Genomic DNA, 16,762 nt, shown 5'->3' on the forward strand with positions numbered 1-16,762 from the left:
TCTGATAAAGAAGACAATACGGAGGAAAAGAAGATCGAGAGGAGGAATTAGGAACAGGATAGGAGACGAGGAAATAAACTCGTTGCCGACTGGGGCGACTAACTGGCGGCGCGTACAGTCGCAGCGGCCCCTCTTGAGATCGGTGAGATTGAGATTGAATGTGTGAGACGTCCTACGAACGTAGTTTATGACAGGGAAACAATATTAAACATTAGGACATTGAGAGCGAGTAACATCACTGGCATTCGCTGGCATCTGGACATACTACGCAAACACACTAACGGACACTGTGACACCGTGCCCGCAACTGCCCGGAGGAGGAAGCAGCAGAGACGGGTTGGACGTAAACAAACTGAACAGCTTCTTTCAGCTCCTACCCTCCAAGAAACGCTATCGCAGCTTAAGATGCTCCACCACCAGGCTGCGGAACAGCTTCCTACCTCAAGCTGTCAGGATGCTCAATGCACCAGCGTCCCAGATCTTCTCACTGGACTTTATTTATTATTTATTTATTATTTATTTATTTATTCATCATTGGGACGTTTGTTTGTTTGTTTGTTTGAAATGTATGTTGATCTTGATCCGTGAGAAACGCCTTCTCGTTTTGTTGTTCAATCAACAAAATGACAATAAATTTGATTTGATTTGTCCAGTTGTCCACGAACCTCATCATCACTCGAATGACTCGATGAGGTAGCCTAGTAGGTGTCATGTCACAGCTTCTTGGCACATACTGCCCACCGTAGTTTTTGGACAAGCGAGCACTATTAGTTTGAATGCAATATAAAATTGTACCACTAGATGGGAGTAATTTTTACACAGTGTCCCTTTAAAGCATATAATTATAGCTTATATAATTAAAGACATGTTAATTAGCATATATAATGTGTTTCAGATGTGTTCTTTTGAGTGAGTAGCATTGTTCTAAAATAAATAATAAATCATAAAATAATTTAAAAAAATGTATTAGTATTCATTCAACCATTTGGGCTTAACTACTGATTGGACTAATCAAAATGATCAGAAGCGATTCCTTCGTTATTTAAATTATCCAAGCAACTAACAGAGGGAACATGTTTGGAAAGGTATACATGACCAGGTGATGACTTATAGTTTCGACTTTCAAGCTCGTCCCCTTCATGGCCCGGCCCATCCGGTTCAACAGACTTGCGCTAACACCAATTCATGTTATTGCACAGTTGATATAATGTACATTTATATTAATAAACCTCCATAACTTGACATTCATTTGGTAGTCGTAACATGGTTCGTAAATATAAGTACATGCATTATATTGCTGCGTGCAGCACGGGATGGATGAGATGACATGTTGTATTTATCGTTGCCGCCACCGTCACTCTCGGTGACGGCGTCTCACAACATGGGCGGGGCCATGTTGTGAGACGATATTATGATGACGTAGACACCGGGAAATCGAAACTAACAGAGTCATAAACCAAGGTCCATGTGATAAAGTGGTGAGGCGCCTACCATGCTCCGTTAGTATGTGCTATATGCATGCATGATCACATACACTTGGGAAATTTATATTGCATATGCCATGGAATCAATCAACTACGTCGCTAAACTCAATGAGTTTGTGCAGAAAAGTGGCATTGAGATGAAATACGAAGACATGGGTTCCGAAGGTCCTGCTCATATTAAAACGTGAGTCTGCTCCACCGTTTTGATTAGGCAGCTTATCTGTTGTTCAACATCGGATGGTTATTTGGACTCGGCTTCAGGGAGTTTGATATGAGTGACAGGAGGACGCTGTAGTTAGCCCCACATTCACTGATCCGGCTTTTCTCAGTATTTTATAATATTATATCTGATATGTGTGTGTGTATATATATATATATATATATATATATATATATATATATATATATATATATATATATATATATATATATATATATATATATATATATATATATATATATATATATGTTATATCTGATATGTGTGTGTGTGTATATATATATATATATATATATATATATATATATATATATATATATATATATATATATATATATATTTAAGCAATAGATCACGCCAGGCTGTGGTATGTGCTCATTATACCACTGTTAAGGGGCGTTGTCCGGCCCCGACGCGCAGCGGAGGGCCGGCGACCCCCTTCACAGTGGTATAATGAGCACATGCCACTGACTGAAGTGATCTATTGCTTTTATACAACGGTTACTGTTATGGTGAAACGAAAGTCATAGACACACTACATGTAAAAAGAAACCAAGAAAGTCAAAGTAGCCGTTTTATTAAAGAATACAAAAAAGTAGTCCCTCCTGGCTGCCGCTATGCATCGACGGTCGCTATGCAACACACTTTAGCGTCCCTCCGAGAGAAGGCTCCGATAGAGCGGTTCGCCGGCAATTTATCCTATGGAGCAGTTCACTCGCCGTGTGCCTAAGCTTTCGTTAGTCTCTCCATCGCCTTGCTCACTCCTGGAGTAACAACATTTACAACCTCTCCATCATCCAACATATGTTTTACTTTGTAACTGTTTCTACTTCCAGGCGCGGAGTGATATGCAAACTTTCACAAAATGATCTGACGTCATAGCAGTTATGTATACGCTCATTATACAACAGTTGGGAACCAATCAGATCGCTGGATTTAGGTCCCCATATATAATATATATATTTATACAACGGGGGACCTAAATCCAGCGATCTGATTGGTTCGCGCCTGGAAGTAGAAACAGTTACAAAGTAAAACATATGTTGGATGATGGAGAGGTTGTAAATGTTGTTACTCCGGGAGTGAGCAAGGCGATGGCGAGACTAACGAAAGCTTAGGCACACGGCGAGTGAACTGCTCCATAGGATAAATTGCCGGCGAACCGCTCTATCGGAGCCTTCTCTCGGAGGGACGCTAAAGTGTGTTGCATAGCGAACGTCGATGCATAGCGGCAGCCAGGAGGGACTACTTTTTTGTATTCTTTAACAAAACGGCTACTTTGACTTTCTTTGTTTCTTTTTAAATGTAGTGTGTCTATGACTTTCGTTTCGCCATAACAGTAACCGTTGTATAAAAGCAATAGATCACTTCAGTCAGTGGCATGTGCTCATTATACCACTGTTAAGGGGCGTTGTCCGGCCCCGACGCGCAGCGGAGAAGGGACCCCCTTCATATAATTCATTGTATTATAGTAAGTAAAGTAAGTACAATTTATTTATAAGGCACATTTAAAAACTGTTTTCACTGGCCAAAGTGCCGTACATGGTGCAAAAAAGGCATATAAAAGAACACATACCACATACATAGACCGTACATGAAAACATAAAAATAACAACATATCACAAAAGGGGAGGAAAGGCAAGGGAAGAGGTGTGTTTTGAGCCTAGATTTAGAGTGGCGTGCACACATAGACACTAGGTGGTGCTAACGCACCAGGACTTTTGCCCTTTATCAACGAAAATGCCCTTTTTTTTTTTTTTTTTTATATATTATTAACATTTTACTGAGGCCGGTTTTGAAATGATCTTTTAAAAACCTAAGCGATTAAAAACGACTGAAACAATGCCCAAAAATGAGCCACGTCCCCCTTGCACAGACCAGACTCAATTCTCTTCCTTTGTCACGTGCACTCGCGCTGGCACGCGCAGGGCACCACATGCGCTTCAGTAAACAGAAGCGTCTCCAGCATAGCAGGCACGGTCGCAGACAGGCATCTTCTCCCGTGTTCCCACCAGCCAGGTAACATACAGATCAAGTAAAATCGTATAGTTTGCCCTCTAAGCCCAACGTGTAGCCTAATCATTTTGTTGTGCAGTAAAATGTCTCATACAGCAACAAACAACTAAGCATTTTTAGCCGACTGGTCACCTGATAAAGTTTTACGCTGTATAGCCCAATGACAGATAACGCAAGGACGACCATAGGCTTATTAGGCTACAAATTATTTCGGTAGAGTTTGCAATTGCAAATCTGCAAATGTGTTAGGACGAACGTTTTCTGTTGTATAGGTTTTGTCAGGCAACATAAATTAACACATTTATTTGTGGCAGAAAAAAACGGGAAGTTCCTCATGTGAAAAATGCCCATCTGTAGCTATATAGGATGTGGATTTTATCTGTTGGTTGTGTGACTTTTTTCTATAGGAAACTCACGTGTAGAGAATGATATAAATAAAAGTAAAATTTCATTCAACATGTGCGTGTAACTTTTTTATAATAAGGTGTTCCGCGTGCGCTAAAAAGTGCCCTTCCCTTCCCCCCTGAGCACCTGCCCCCCAAAATGTCTGTGCACGCCACTGGGTGCAGTTCGTTCCAGAGGCGGGGGGCAGCCACAGCAAAAGCCCTGTCACCCTTCTGTTTTAATGTAGTGCGTGGAACGTGCAGGAGACCCATGCTACATGATCTAAGGCAGTGGTTCCCAAACTGTGTGCCGCGGCACACTGGTGTGCCGTGAGGCAAGTCCAAGTGTGCCGTGGGATTTTGTGACAACCATAGCCTACTGCAATATAGTATACAACTATACAAAAATAATTATTTTAATTTACTATATACTACTTTGAATGCACTCATTCCATGATACAGAGGCAAACTCTTTATCTAAAAACTATTTAAAAAATCCTGAAAGAGGATCCCACATTTCGCTGTTCGCGCAGTTGCGCAGGTGGGAATTTAATTTAGACTGTGACACATCAAAGCCAGTGAGCGCGCTATATATGCCGAACACCTTCAGACCTTATAAGAGAGGTTTGAGCGCTATTTTCCACGTGTGGCGTACATCGAGGACAATGACTGGATCCGAGACCCATTCAACCAGGAGTCCGAGTCCTCAAACGAGAAGCTCACTATGAAGGAGAGAGAGGAGAGCGCAGAGCTCCGTGCGGACCGCACGCTGAAACTGAAATTTAGTGAGCTCACACTCGATCAGTTTTGGTTGGTTTGTGCATCAGAATATCCAACCATCTCCCACCACGCTATCGACCAACTTCTTCATCTCCCCACCACCTACCTGTGTGAGTTGGCGTTCTCCACTCTTGTTTACATGAAGAACAAGACCAGGTCAAGGCTCACTGTTGAGCAGGACTTGCGAGTGGCCCTCTCCTCCGTGCCACCAAGGATTAAAAAAATCTGTGCGCCCCGACAGGCACATGTGTCCCACTGATTTGTTAGTAGGCAGAATATTTACAAAAAAAGCCTGATTCTAAATGTTAGTTATAATTTGTGGGTCAGATTCAGGACCATGCAGCTTTCTCATGGACAGTTCTCTGCTGAATTTCTGTTTCCTTTGCCTCACCTGTCTGGTTGAAATGGGTGTGTTTGATTAAGCCCAATTTGATAAAGTTTAAATATTTTTGTGATTTATTTTGTTGATAAATATTTCATGACTAGAATAGTTGTCTTTGTCACATCTTATTTGGCATTAGTAAATAATTATAAACTTAACAGATAAACAGATTATATTAGTGATAACACGTGTTATAAGGCTATTTTGCACAATAGGTGTGCCTTGAAATTTTAATTTGTCCTTTGGTGTGCCTTGGGCACAAAAAGTTTGGGAACCACTGATCTAAGGGACCTTGGAGCAGAGTGGTGATGGATGAACTATGTGATGTAGGGCGGGGCCAGGCCATTTAGGGCTTTAAAAACCATAAGTAGGGTTTTAAATGAATTCTGTGCTGAATGGGCAACCAGTGGAGGGATGCTAGGATGGGGGTTATATGATCCCGCTTACTGGATCCAGTCAGCAGCCTTGCTGCGGAGTTCTGGACCAGCTGTAGGCGAGACAGGAGTAATTGAGGCAGTCCTAGGTAAAGAGAGTTGCAGTAATCCAGCCGTGATCTCATGAAGGCATGTATTACTATTTCCAGATTGTGAAATGATAAATGGGGTTTCATCTTAGCAATGAAAAAACGTACATTGACTACAGCAGCAATTTGCTTGTCGAAGCAGAAATTGAAGTTGAAGATGACACCAAGGTTTCCGGTGTGGGGTTTGACGTAGGGGGAGAGAATACCTAGGTCGGCCGCCAAGGCCGCCTTAATGCACGGGCTTGCCTGGGCTGAAGCCCCAGGACCTATGACGATCAGGGGGCCTATCATGAGCTGCAGTAAAAAAAAAAAATATATATATATATACTTTTATATACTGGCCCATGATAGGCCCCCCGATCGGCGTAGACCCAAGACAATGTGCTTTTTTGTTTGGGGCTCACAAATGGTAGCTGGGCCCAGTGGCCACTTGACACCACAGCCACAGTCGTCTCACCCCCCCCCCCCCCCCCCGTCAGGATTTCTCGTCCAACCCCCCCCCCCCCCCCCCCCGTCGGCAACGGTAAAATGTCGGAAAATAATTTACACATCTTCATTGTAAGATCCCCTCTCAGGGGGCCTACGAAACCTCTCAGCCCCAGGGCCCAATGGCAGGTTAATGGCAGTCAAGGAGGGTCTGGAGCGGGTCTGCAGATCTGAGAGGAAGGTATATTTGCGAGTAGGGTTGCAAAATTCAGGAATTTACAAAATTGAAGGTTGGCTCTTATCAAGGGACTTAAAGGGGACCTTATGCTTTTTCGACTTTTATGACCTATAAACGTTTTTATAATGATCGATAGTCATGTTTAACCATACTAAAATGTCAAATAATGACGTACATGCATTTCGACGTATTCCCTGCTGACAGTCTGGGGTGGCTGTGCAGAGCGCTAAACACTCGGGACAACGTTTGCGATTCACTTGTTCACATTTCCGGGAAATCATCTACGTAGAGGTACTCCTGCCGCGCCCCCATATGCCTGGTCAAATCTGCCCGCTCGCGCGCTTCAAGGAAGGTAACCAATCACAACGGAGTTGGGTTGGCAGGAGGGGGGCGAGGGGGCGGAGAAGGACGAAACCGAGCGTTGACAGAGAATGCTGAAAGCGCCCAGATGAGAGGAAGAGTTTCCCGAAAATCTACATAGTTTTTTGTGTATGGTTAAACATGACTATCAATCATTATAACAACGTTTATAGGTCATAAAAATCGAAAAAGCATACGTCCCCTTTAAATATATTTGGGGAAAATATATTTTAGCATAATCTTGACTAACCCAACCAGATTTCATGCAAGTAAACTTGAATATCTATGCCATTCCTCAATCACGCTAGCACACTGCTTACTGCAGGGCTATTGAGACCACGCCCCCTACATGCACTGTGCATTCCTCCATCACATGGCACTGACGAACCCTGGACCACACTTTTGAGCCCAGAGCATATTTAACTCAATATTCATGTTTTGGTTCTTCAATGAAAGAATAAGATAATCAGAACTTGTTCAAGTTCTACTTACAAATAAATCTGCTAAGATGATGTTTTTCAAGTTTTTGTAATCTTTTAATAAATTTTGTGTAGTGTTATTTTGCATGATGGGGTGTCTACTTACAAAAAATATCTATATATATTCATGCTTGGATATGATACAGTTCGATTAAACTACCCTAAATTCCTAGTTAATTCCCATAATGTTCAGATTTTTAAAATTTCCAAAATTCCCAAGCTTAACTTCCCATGGTCATTTACCAGAAACTTTTCGGAAATTTACCGGAAATTCTCCACCCCTTTGCAAACCGCGAGTCATCGGCATAAAAGTGAAATGAGATGTTATGCTTCCTGATTATATTACCTAGAGGGAGCATGTATAGGCAGAAGAGGACAGGGCCTAAAATGGACCCCTGGGGGACCCCACAGGACACTGGGGCAGAGGGGGAGGAGAACTGGCCGATAGACACTGTGAAACCCAGTGTTTCCCCCACGTTCACACAGCAGCGGCGCGCCACCGCTGCTGAATTTTCTCCGCCGCTGCAATAAAAATCCTTCTCCTAATTTTTTTTTTTTTTTTTTTACGTAGCTCCTTTTAGAAAATGTACAGCGCGTAACATCAATTGCGCAGCACGCGGCACATCATCACGTAACCAACATCAAAGAAGAAAAATACACAGCGAGTGTGGCAGTTGTTGGCAGTAGGCTACCCTACACGGTTGCAAAGTTACATTGATTCTAGCAGTAGCGAGTGAAGCGGAAGATCGAAGAAAGAAGGAAAGAGAGAGACAGACAGAGAGAGAGAGAGACAGACAGAGAGAGAGAGAGAGAAAGTAAGTTGCTAAAATGTGTCGCTACATGACCACCAGTGTTAAAAACCCTCTGAGCCCAATCATTTTATTGTATCTATAAACCGCAACCTCCGTGCCGTTTTTCCTCTAGTATTGTGTGTGTGTGTGTAGGCCTATGTGTGTGTGTGCGTGTTGTCGCTCTTTTTGGGATCACTCATAGCCTTTACAGGAGCTTATATCCAGTCAGGAAATTATAGCCTAGGTATTTTCGGGAACTTTGAAAAATGAATCCATACTGTTAGATCCGATGTTGTTCTTTATTGCCATATAAAATCTGTTTTCATCGCGTATTTTAGTTAGGGATATATGCTAATCGCCTGTAAGCATGTGGTCATTAGCATAAATGCAGGGAAAAAACCTAAGGACTTCTTAAAAGATCATGAATAGTTTCTATTATGTATAACTTATATTTATTCACTTTTTGACTCCCAAGACAGCATCTGGCGACTTGTTTGAGAGTCAGCATCAATGGCCCCCCCACCACCAAATTCCCCTACAGAAGAGCCCTGGAGCTCTTCTTTAAAAAGCCCAGGAGAAGTAAATGCTCCCAGGCTGGATGTAGCCTTTGTGGATGAGCAAAAACTTCACAGTTCTCCGTCTGTTGTCTTCTTTGTCCTCATCCTCCTGTCGCTCTCTTGTCCTCTTCCCCTGACTCTCACTGTCTCACAAAGGAGCTGAGCTCACCTGAGGTCTATTTGTAGTGCTAAGGCTCACACTGATTGGTATTCAATTAGCTTTATTTTTTATTTTTCATGTGTGTGAGTCTGTGTTCTTTTCAAAATTTAGTTAGGTTTATAATTTAAAAAGATGTGTTTTGCCCATTGTTGCAGGAGATTTCATTTTTGAACAAAGTGTCTTATGTAAAAAACAGTTATGCTTTGGGCATAGCAACCATGTTTAGTGTTTAAGCATTAGGCAAAAATCTGTAAATAAATTGTGCAAATTATATTTGCGTTGTGGCATTTTTTGTTTAAATATTACTATACAAAAATATAAAAATGAAGACACAAAAGGCAAAGTTACAACACCAATAATCCCATCTACAGTAATACACAGGACTGTTTGAATAGGATTTAAGTGCATATTCTCCTCTCAAAGTGCACCAGATTCATGCATTCCAATGTAAAGGGTACAAAAAAAATTTGGCCGGGGGCACATGCCCACAGACCCCCCTAGAGGGATCGGGGACCAAACCACCGCTGCTGAAAAAAATCCTGCGGGAAACACTAAGACCTATTGCTAAGATAAGAGGAAAACCATTGAAGAGCGGTACTACTTATACCAACCCACTGCTGTAGGCGTTAAACCATTATATTAAGGGTTTAGAAGGAACCATCACAGATGTCAATATAATATCTGTTTCAGAGAGGAACTCAGTTAGTTTATGAAAAATGAGGCAAAGTTTCTAAAGTAAATAAAAGAACAAGCTATAGAAAAGCAGATATGGAGAAATGTAAACAAAGTCGTTTAAATCTCTGAACCACGTGGGGACCGTCTACCAAATCAGCAAGCAATGAAAGAAGCTTAAAATCTGGACAAGAAGCAAACTGATCAGACTTGACGGTCTCAGACTAAAAAACCCTTCAGTGGCCGAAGATCAGTTGCTGCATCCAAAAAAGAGTGACTGAATCAACATTTCTGAATGCTACAGTACAGGAAATGTGTAGTATTCTGAATAATGGCCTACATGACATCATGGCAGGACAGAAGCCATGGCTCTAAGAGTGGCCAGGGATGTAGTTCAAGCCATATTAAGAATGTTATTAAAGGGGACATATTATACCCCCAGGTGTGAGTGTGATTAGTCCTTACAAGCCGTTTCGAAAATCTGCCCCATATGACATCATTAGTGGGCGTGTCCACCTAGATCTGTGCTGGATAGATCAGTCTACCAGCCAACCAAGTGGACTGAAGTAAACGTTGCTCATCTATCCAGCACAGATCTAGGTGGACACACCCACTAATGATGTCATATGTGGCAGATTTTCTAAACGACTTGTAAGGCTAATCACACTCACACCTGGTGGTAGAATATGTCCCCTTTAAGAGTCTGTGCTGAAACCGAAATGCTATCTATCTATGCTACGAGTCCATTGATTTGACTTGTTTAGCCAATTGCACGGTAATAACAACCTTGAATTCACTACCTACTTCTGCTTATTCTAAAAATGATTTCTGAAATAATATCAATGAATGATAATTCCTAGGGGTTAAGCCATTGTTTTTTCGAAAAGGGGCTGAATCATCAAGGATCAATCTTGGGGTGACCAGTGATGTAGTTCAAGTCAAGTTAAGAATGTTATTTAAAGTCTTAGCTGAAACTTAGAAATTCCATCTACAAGTCAATGTAACAAGTCCAATTGACCAGTTATAACGATCTTAGACAAAAATTCTATATGTCTATGCTACAAGTCCATTTATTTGACTGGATTTGTCAATTGCACAGTAATAACAACATTAAAATTCACTACCTACTTCTGCCTATTCTAAAAATGATTTCTGAAATAATATCAATGAATGATAATTCCTAGGGGTTAGGGGTAAGAGAGGATATTTAGGTATGCGTGAGCACCCCTAAAAATAGGGTCCAAGATCAAGGCATGCCTCCACCAACACGTGCAATTACCGTTATATCAAAGCATGTCTGGATAATAGGCCTATAAGACTCAATGAGCATCACCTATCCCTTATCAGGATGTGTAGGAAGAAGGCCTACTGCTCAACCTTTTACAACACTGTAGAGTACTGTTTCAGCCTTTATAACTAATGGTTTAAAAATGTGTCCCTCAGGTTTACTCAAAGGGTGATATCAAACGGCAAACCATACCCAGAGGGCGTTGGAAAAAACAAGAAGGAGGCCCGGCAAAATGCAGCCAAACACGCTTTAGAGAGCGTTTTAGGGACGGACTCAGACCACTCCCATGTCTCGGGACGGTCCGTGAGGGACACTACAGAGCCAATTAATCCGTCAAAGCTCACCCAACCCAACTACACGTGCTGGCTCAATGAGCACAGTCAGAAGAACCGGGTTCCCATAAGGGCACTGGAGTCCACCGCGGTGGAACTGGGCCACGCTAAACCGTAAGTCTCTGCGACTACGGTTCGTACCTTCATTACCCATCTGTTGAGCTAGCCATTCAGCTCAAAATGTTGGTGTTTTCAGATGTTGCAAGTTCAGCTGTCTGTGTTTTCAGATGTTGCAAGTTTGTGCTTGACGGTACGGAATACCCGTCTGGCTCTGGGAGAACGAAGAAAGAAGCAAAGGAGGAAGCAGCCAGGCTTGTATATGAGGAGATATGTAGAAATACACCATCAAATGTAAGTGCAGGGTGGGAGGTGTGAATAGAGATGGTGTGTTCTGATGTAATAAACACAATGTATAAAAGCACAATATAACTTCTTCTTTTAAAGACCGTAGATCACGTTAGCAGTGTTGAGCCAACGAGTCCTCAAACAAATGAATTGAATCAAGACATGTCAGAGGCCATGTGAGTACAAAGAGGATGAACACATCACACAGTGGACGAATGATTCTTGAATAAGTATTGATGTTTTTGTTAACCGTCTATCCCTCAGTGTTTCACTTGCAAACATGGAGGTGAGCATCGGAGAGCATTCTGGCTTGAGTGAGCCTAATTACATAGGACTGCTCAACCAGCATTGTCAGAAGAATATGTGCCAAGTGGTCTTTTCATTGGTGAGAAGATCTGGTTCTGCACACTGCCCTCAGTGAGTATCAACATTAATGATTAGAGGATAAGAAAATGTAATCGGTACACAATTCACTAAACCGAAAGGCACAAATGTTTTATAAACCAGTGTTTTCCAGCTAAAATGCTAGTGTCCATTTTATGTTGGAAAATATGGTTATTGTTTTCAAGTTACTTTTCTGGGGTTTGACTGTTTCCTACTTCAATCTGAAAGTATATGTAATGTATATGTATTATCCCCGGAATAGTTTCTGCCAACAATATATATATAAAAAGATTGGTTAAACAGCTGGATCAATTGCCTCAATCCATGATGGTATCCTCATGGAGGGACCTTACAGTAAATATTCAGATTGTAATCCCTGTACCCTTGTGCCCCCAGGTTTTTCTACAGGGTGGTTATTGACGGTAAGGAGTTCCCTGAAGTCGAGGGGAAGACTCTAAAGGAGGCCAAAAAAAGGGCAGCAAAGGAGGCCTGGTCTGTGCTCCAAGAGTCGTCAGACTGGGACAGCAAGGTATTTATGTCTCTCTCTGCCTCTCCCTGCCTCGTATCTCTCTGCCTCCCTCTCTCTCTGTATCTTAAGGTCAAATTCAATTCAATACAGAAACAATACACCTCTCACTGTCCCAATCTCTATCTGCCTCTCTCTGTCTCTCTGCCTCTGTATCTCTCTGTCTGTCTGCCTTTCATTCTCTCTCTTTTTCTATCTGTCTCTCTGCCTCTCTCTGTCTCTCTTGATAGATTAATATATTTAGTCAAATAAATTAAATAATGATTTAACCACCTGTTCTTCACTTATGGAAAACGAAATATTGCTTATTACTGGTCTTATTTCAGGCATCTGGGAAGTCCGCCAAATCAGAAGAGAATGGCACATCTAATAAAGCAACATCAGAAGTGTAAGGACTCAAAAGGAACCATGACATTCCAGTTACTAGTATCTTTGCTGTCTGGGAGTTTATTTTATATCTTTATTTTTAATCACTAAGGGCTACCTCTTCATCAGATAAATTGATTCAGTTCAAAGAACCTTCCAAGGTAAGTTGAAAGGTTGCATTTGGTGGGTTTCTCATTTGATGGGGTTCTCAGTTATTACATCCAACATAAAAAAAATATTTTCATTATTATTATTTCATTTGTAATCACAATTTTATAATATCACAATATTTTTATATTTTTTAAGGAAGAAAAATTGTGTAGCAAGAATAAAATTAAGTAAGTCATTTAAATATTTCTCAAAATTCCCTTCAGGTCTGTACACTTTCTTTAAGCTTTATTGTGATTATTGCTATTTTGGTAGACTTCCAGCAAAAATCAACATTGCCCAAAAAGAACCAACCAATACACCAACAAGTCCAACTACTTCTTCTAGGTAAGGCAAACACGGACCTCCACCTGCAAATGTTTTTTTTTGTTTTGAATGGGTGTGCCATGCATGATAATGTCTCTATGATTGTGTGAGGAGATAACAACTAATCTTACTTTCAATAGGTTCTTAAAAGATTACGACCATATTGAGCCAATTGGGGATGGGGGCTTTGGTCAAGTTTACAAGGCCAGGGTGAAACTCTTGGATAAGTATTACGCGGTCAAGATAGTGACCAATAAAGAGTAAGAGTCTTCCAGCTTTTATCTCATTGTATAGTTTTGTTGCTCATGTAACCTAAATTAATATTTCATGCTACCACTCATCTTGAACAGGAAAGCTTTGCGTGAGGCAGCGATATTAGCAGATCTACAGCATCCTAATATCGTTCGATATTACACCTCCTGGATTGAGGATTTGCACTACAAGCCTCCCAAAGGTGAACATTCCAGCACTTCCCAGTAAGTAATTCTACCATTACAATTAGGTTCAACAGTCAACAATATTCTGCATACTACAGGTGGTTCACATTTTGACTTCTATCTTCATAACAAGGTCAAGCAGCGATACGTCCGGGACTTTCCTGTACATCCAAATGGAGCTGTGTGAAATGAAGGATCTTGAGGCGTGGATAATTGAGAAGAACTCATTGCATCAGGATCCCACTCGGGGGAAGGAGAGTTTAGACATCATGAAGAAGACGATATGTGGTGTGGAATACATCCACTCCAAGAATCTAGTCCACAGAGACCTAAAGGTGTCATACTGTTTGGGTTACATTTCATTTCTATGCCCCATGGTTACCTGTTGACGACAACTCTAAATATTGTCTTTGTGTCGGACAGCCCTCCAACATTATGGTTGGATCGAAGGGAGAGGTGAAGATCGTGGATTTTGGTCTGGTAACGGCGGAAAGGGACGAGGAAGGCAATGTGATGGAGAAAACGATGCGCACGGGCACTAGGTCGTTTATGGCCCCTGAACAAGTGAGAAGACCTGTTTTATAAAGTAAAAAAAACGTTTGTGATAAAGCGCAGCATAATGGATATGCCTAATCAATGATCTCTATCTGTATGTTTTATTCTAGAGTAACAAAAACGTATACGACCAAAAGGTGGATATATTTGCGTCAGGCTTGGTATATTTCTTGATGCTGTGGAATATCTCCCGTCAGGAAAGGAGGGAAGTAAGTCTGTTATAGATGGCATTTTTTAACCATATCTTTATGATCATAAATAAGTTTTGTGTGTTCATGAATGAATTTTGTTTAATCCATCAACAGATGTTGTGCGGCATCAAAAAACAAATATTTCCAGCAGAATTTACAAAGTCATTTCCTGAAGAGGTCTCATTCATTTGTACTTTCATACGTAGACATAAATTATTCAGTCAACTTTTACGATACTGCCATGCATGATAATAATATATACATTTTTAATAAAGATATTTTTGTCCGTTTGCAGCAAGATCTAATTGCATCGATGCTACATAAAAATCCCAAATCCCGACCCTCTGCTGAGAAGATAAAGGCTAAGCTGGAGGGGTCGGATAGTTCTACAGGGAGTCCTAGAACGATCTGACCCAAGTGGACGGACGAGGGGAAGGAGGTGTTGGGACCAATGACCATCTAACATTTTTAATCGATTTTTAACATGCACTATGTAACTTTGTCACTGCAGCCATGACTTCTGTTGAGGAAGGTATTCATCGGAGCAGGAAATCGGTGTTGTGTTTGGTTTGCGGTTGTTAAATGGGCCTGCTGTAGCTCTACGTTATAAGACACTTATATATTTTTTTGTTGCTCATATGTTTTTTTTTCACTTTGCTTGTGTGCGTAATGGAAACGTCATTTCCTGAAAGGTCAAATTAATTTGTACTTTCATACGTAGACATAAATTATGCAAGTCGACTTTTACGATGTAACTTTGTCACTGCAGCCATGACTTCTGTTGAGGAAGGTATTAATCGCTAAAATTAGACAATGTTTCGCCTCATTGGGTTTCCATCCCACCCAGTGTTAGTTGATGACACCTTATCCCTGCGCTCACACCCCTCCCAGTCTCTGACCCCCAGGGTTGGTTGATGACACCTTATCTCTGCCCTCAGGCCCTCCCTGGCAGACCCCTTTCTCACACTGCACTATTGATCACTGTTTTCATAACTACAGTAGTTATGACTCGTGTGGTGAAACGTTGGGAAGAAAATAACGGTAGCCATATGGTTAATACGTTTCAAATGAAAATAAAATCATGAATTCACAATCTGCCTTTGTTAACCCATGTCTGTGATGGTGTAATAAAACGGTTTTACTTAAATTTATTGTTCTCATGGTTGGATATAGTGTGGCAGTTTAAACTACTACCTATTGGATAAAAAAATATGTGTTAGTGTTTTTAAGAGAAAAGGCTAGAAAAGCCTCACTGGGGCTTGATCCTGTCCCATGTGATCATTACAGCAGGGGGCGGGAGGGAGGTAGTGTGGCAGGATACATCACGTGTTAGCCAATCGGCATCCCCTTCCACTTTTTTGCCTCTGATTGGTTAGAATGGCTCTCCTCCGACAGGTTAGGGTTAGGTTTAGGGTTAACCCTAACCATAACCATAAACCTAATCCTAACCTCCTCCAAACAGCTCGGATTAATCGAAACACGATCTAAAGGAGAGCCCTTCTAACCAATCAGAGGCGATAAGGCGGTACTTGCCCCTACCATACTGCGAAAAAAAGATTCGCCCACCATCCTGCGAAAAAAAAGATTTGCCCCCCGCGACCCGACCCCGGAGAAGCGGTTGAAGATGAGGATGAGGATGAGGATGGTGGCTGACGCAACAGCACCCCCCTCAGGCTGTATGTGGCAATGCGCTGAATACCTCACAGATAGAATGGCAATGAGCCACCACACGTCTAGTTAGTGGAGCAACTTATTTATCATGTACCTGTTACAACTACCAGGGAGCCAACCGCAAATCTTGATAGATATTTTTTCCTTCAATAACAGTGCTTATTGAGTAGGCCGCGTATTGGAGCATGTCTTGGCATGTTCTGTTATGCCAACCAAATAATTCAAGCAAGCTTTAAAGGCACCCAGTGCAACTTTATGTAAACATTCAATGAAAAATAAACATTCAATTTCTAGTCTTTTTTACACGTAGTAAGTTTCAATAACTCCATACCATTACATATCGACATTCAAGGAGCAAAGATGAGACGTCGTTGTGTGGTGAGAACTGATAGAAAATCGTAAACAACAACAATCGCCGGTGGGGAGAAGCCATTTTTCCATTGACTGGAAGCCTGCTTTATTTATTGTAGGTTACAAAAAATCAAGAAAATGGCGGCATTGTTGTTGTTATCGATTTTGTATCAGTTCTCACCACACAACGACGTCTCATCTTTGCTGCTTAAATGTCGGTATGTAATGGTATGGAGTTATTGAAACTTACTACGTGTAAAAAAGACTAGAAATTGAATGTTTATTTTTAAGCCTCAAAAGTTGCACTGGGTGCCTTTAAGATATAGACTTGAAGCCACTCCAGAAACCAAATTAAGATGAACCAGCAGGTT

General features: G+C 41.4%; 2 protein-coding genes across 2 annotated transcripts in view; both read left to right on the forward strand.

Moving 5' to 3' along the window:
- LOC132473055 (interferon-induced, double-stranded RNA-activated protein kinase-like) overlaps window positions 1–16,762 on the forward strand; it is a 47,903-nt gene that overhangs the window by 16,636 nt on the left and 14,505 nt on the right. The window lies entirely within an intron of this gene.
- LOC132473054 (interferon-induced, double-stranded RNA-activated protein kinase-like) lies at window positions 1,442–15,124 on the forward strand. The gene is made up of 18 exons (XM_060072996.1): window positions 1,442–1,668; window positions 10,915–11,205; window positions 11,319–11,442; window positions 11,536–11,612; window positions 11,701–11,853; window positions 12,217–12,349; window positions 12,673–12,734; window positions 12,825–12,873; window positions 13,019–13,050; window positions 13,136–13,207; window positions 13,327–13,446; window positions 13,537–13,662; window positions 13,757–13,958; window positions 14,047–14,187; window positions 14,289–14,387; window positions 14,484–14,546; window positions 14,665–14,998; window positions 15,107–15,124. The coding sequence occupies exons 1-17, from the start codon at window positions 1,523–1,525 to the stop codon at window positions 14,779–14,781; spliced, it is 2,007 nt and encodes a 668-aa protein (XP_059928979.1). The 5' UTR covers window positions 1,442–1,522; the 3' UTR covers window positions 14,782–14,998; window positions 15,107–15,124.

Source organism: Gadus macrocephalus, chromosome 15, assembly GCF_031168955.1.
Source record: "Gadus macrocephalus chromosome 15, ASM3116895v1".
NCBI classification, from domain to species: Eukaryota; Metazoa; Chordata; class Actinopteri; order Gadiformes; family Gadidae; genus Gadus; species Gadus macrocephalus.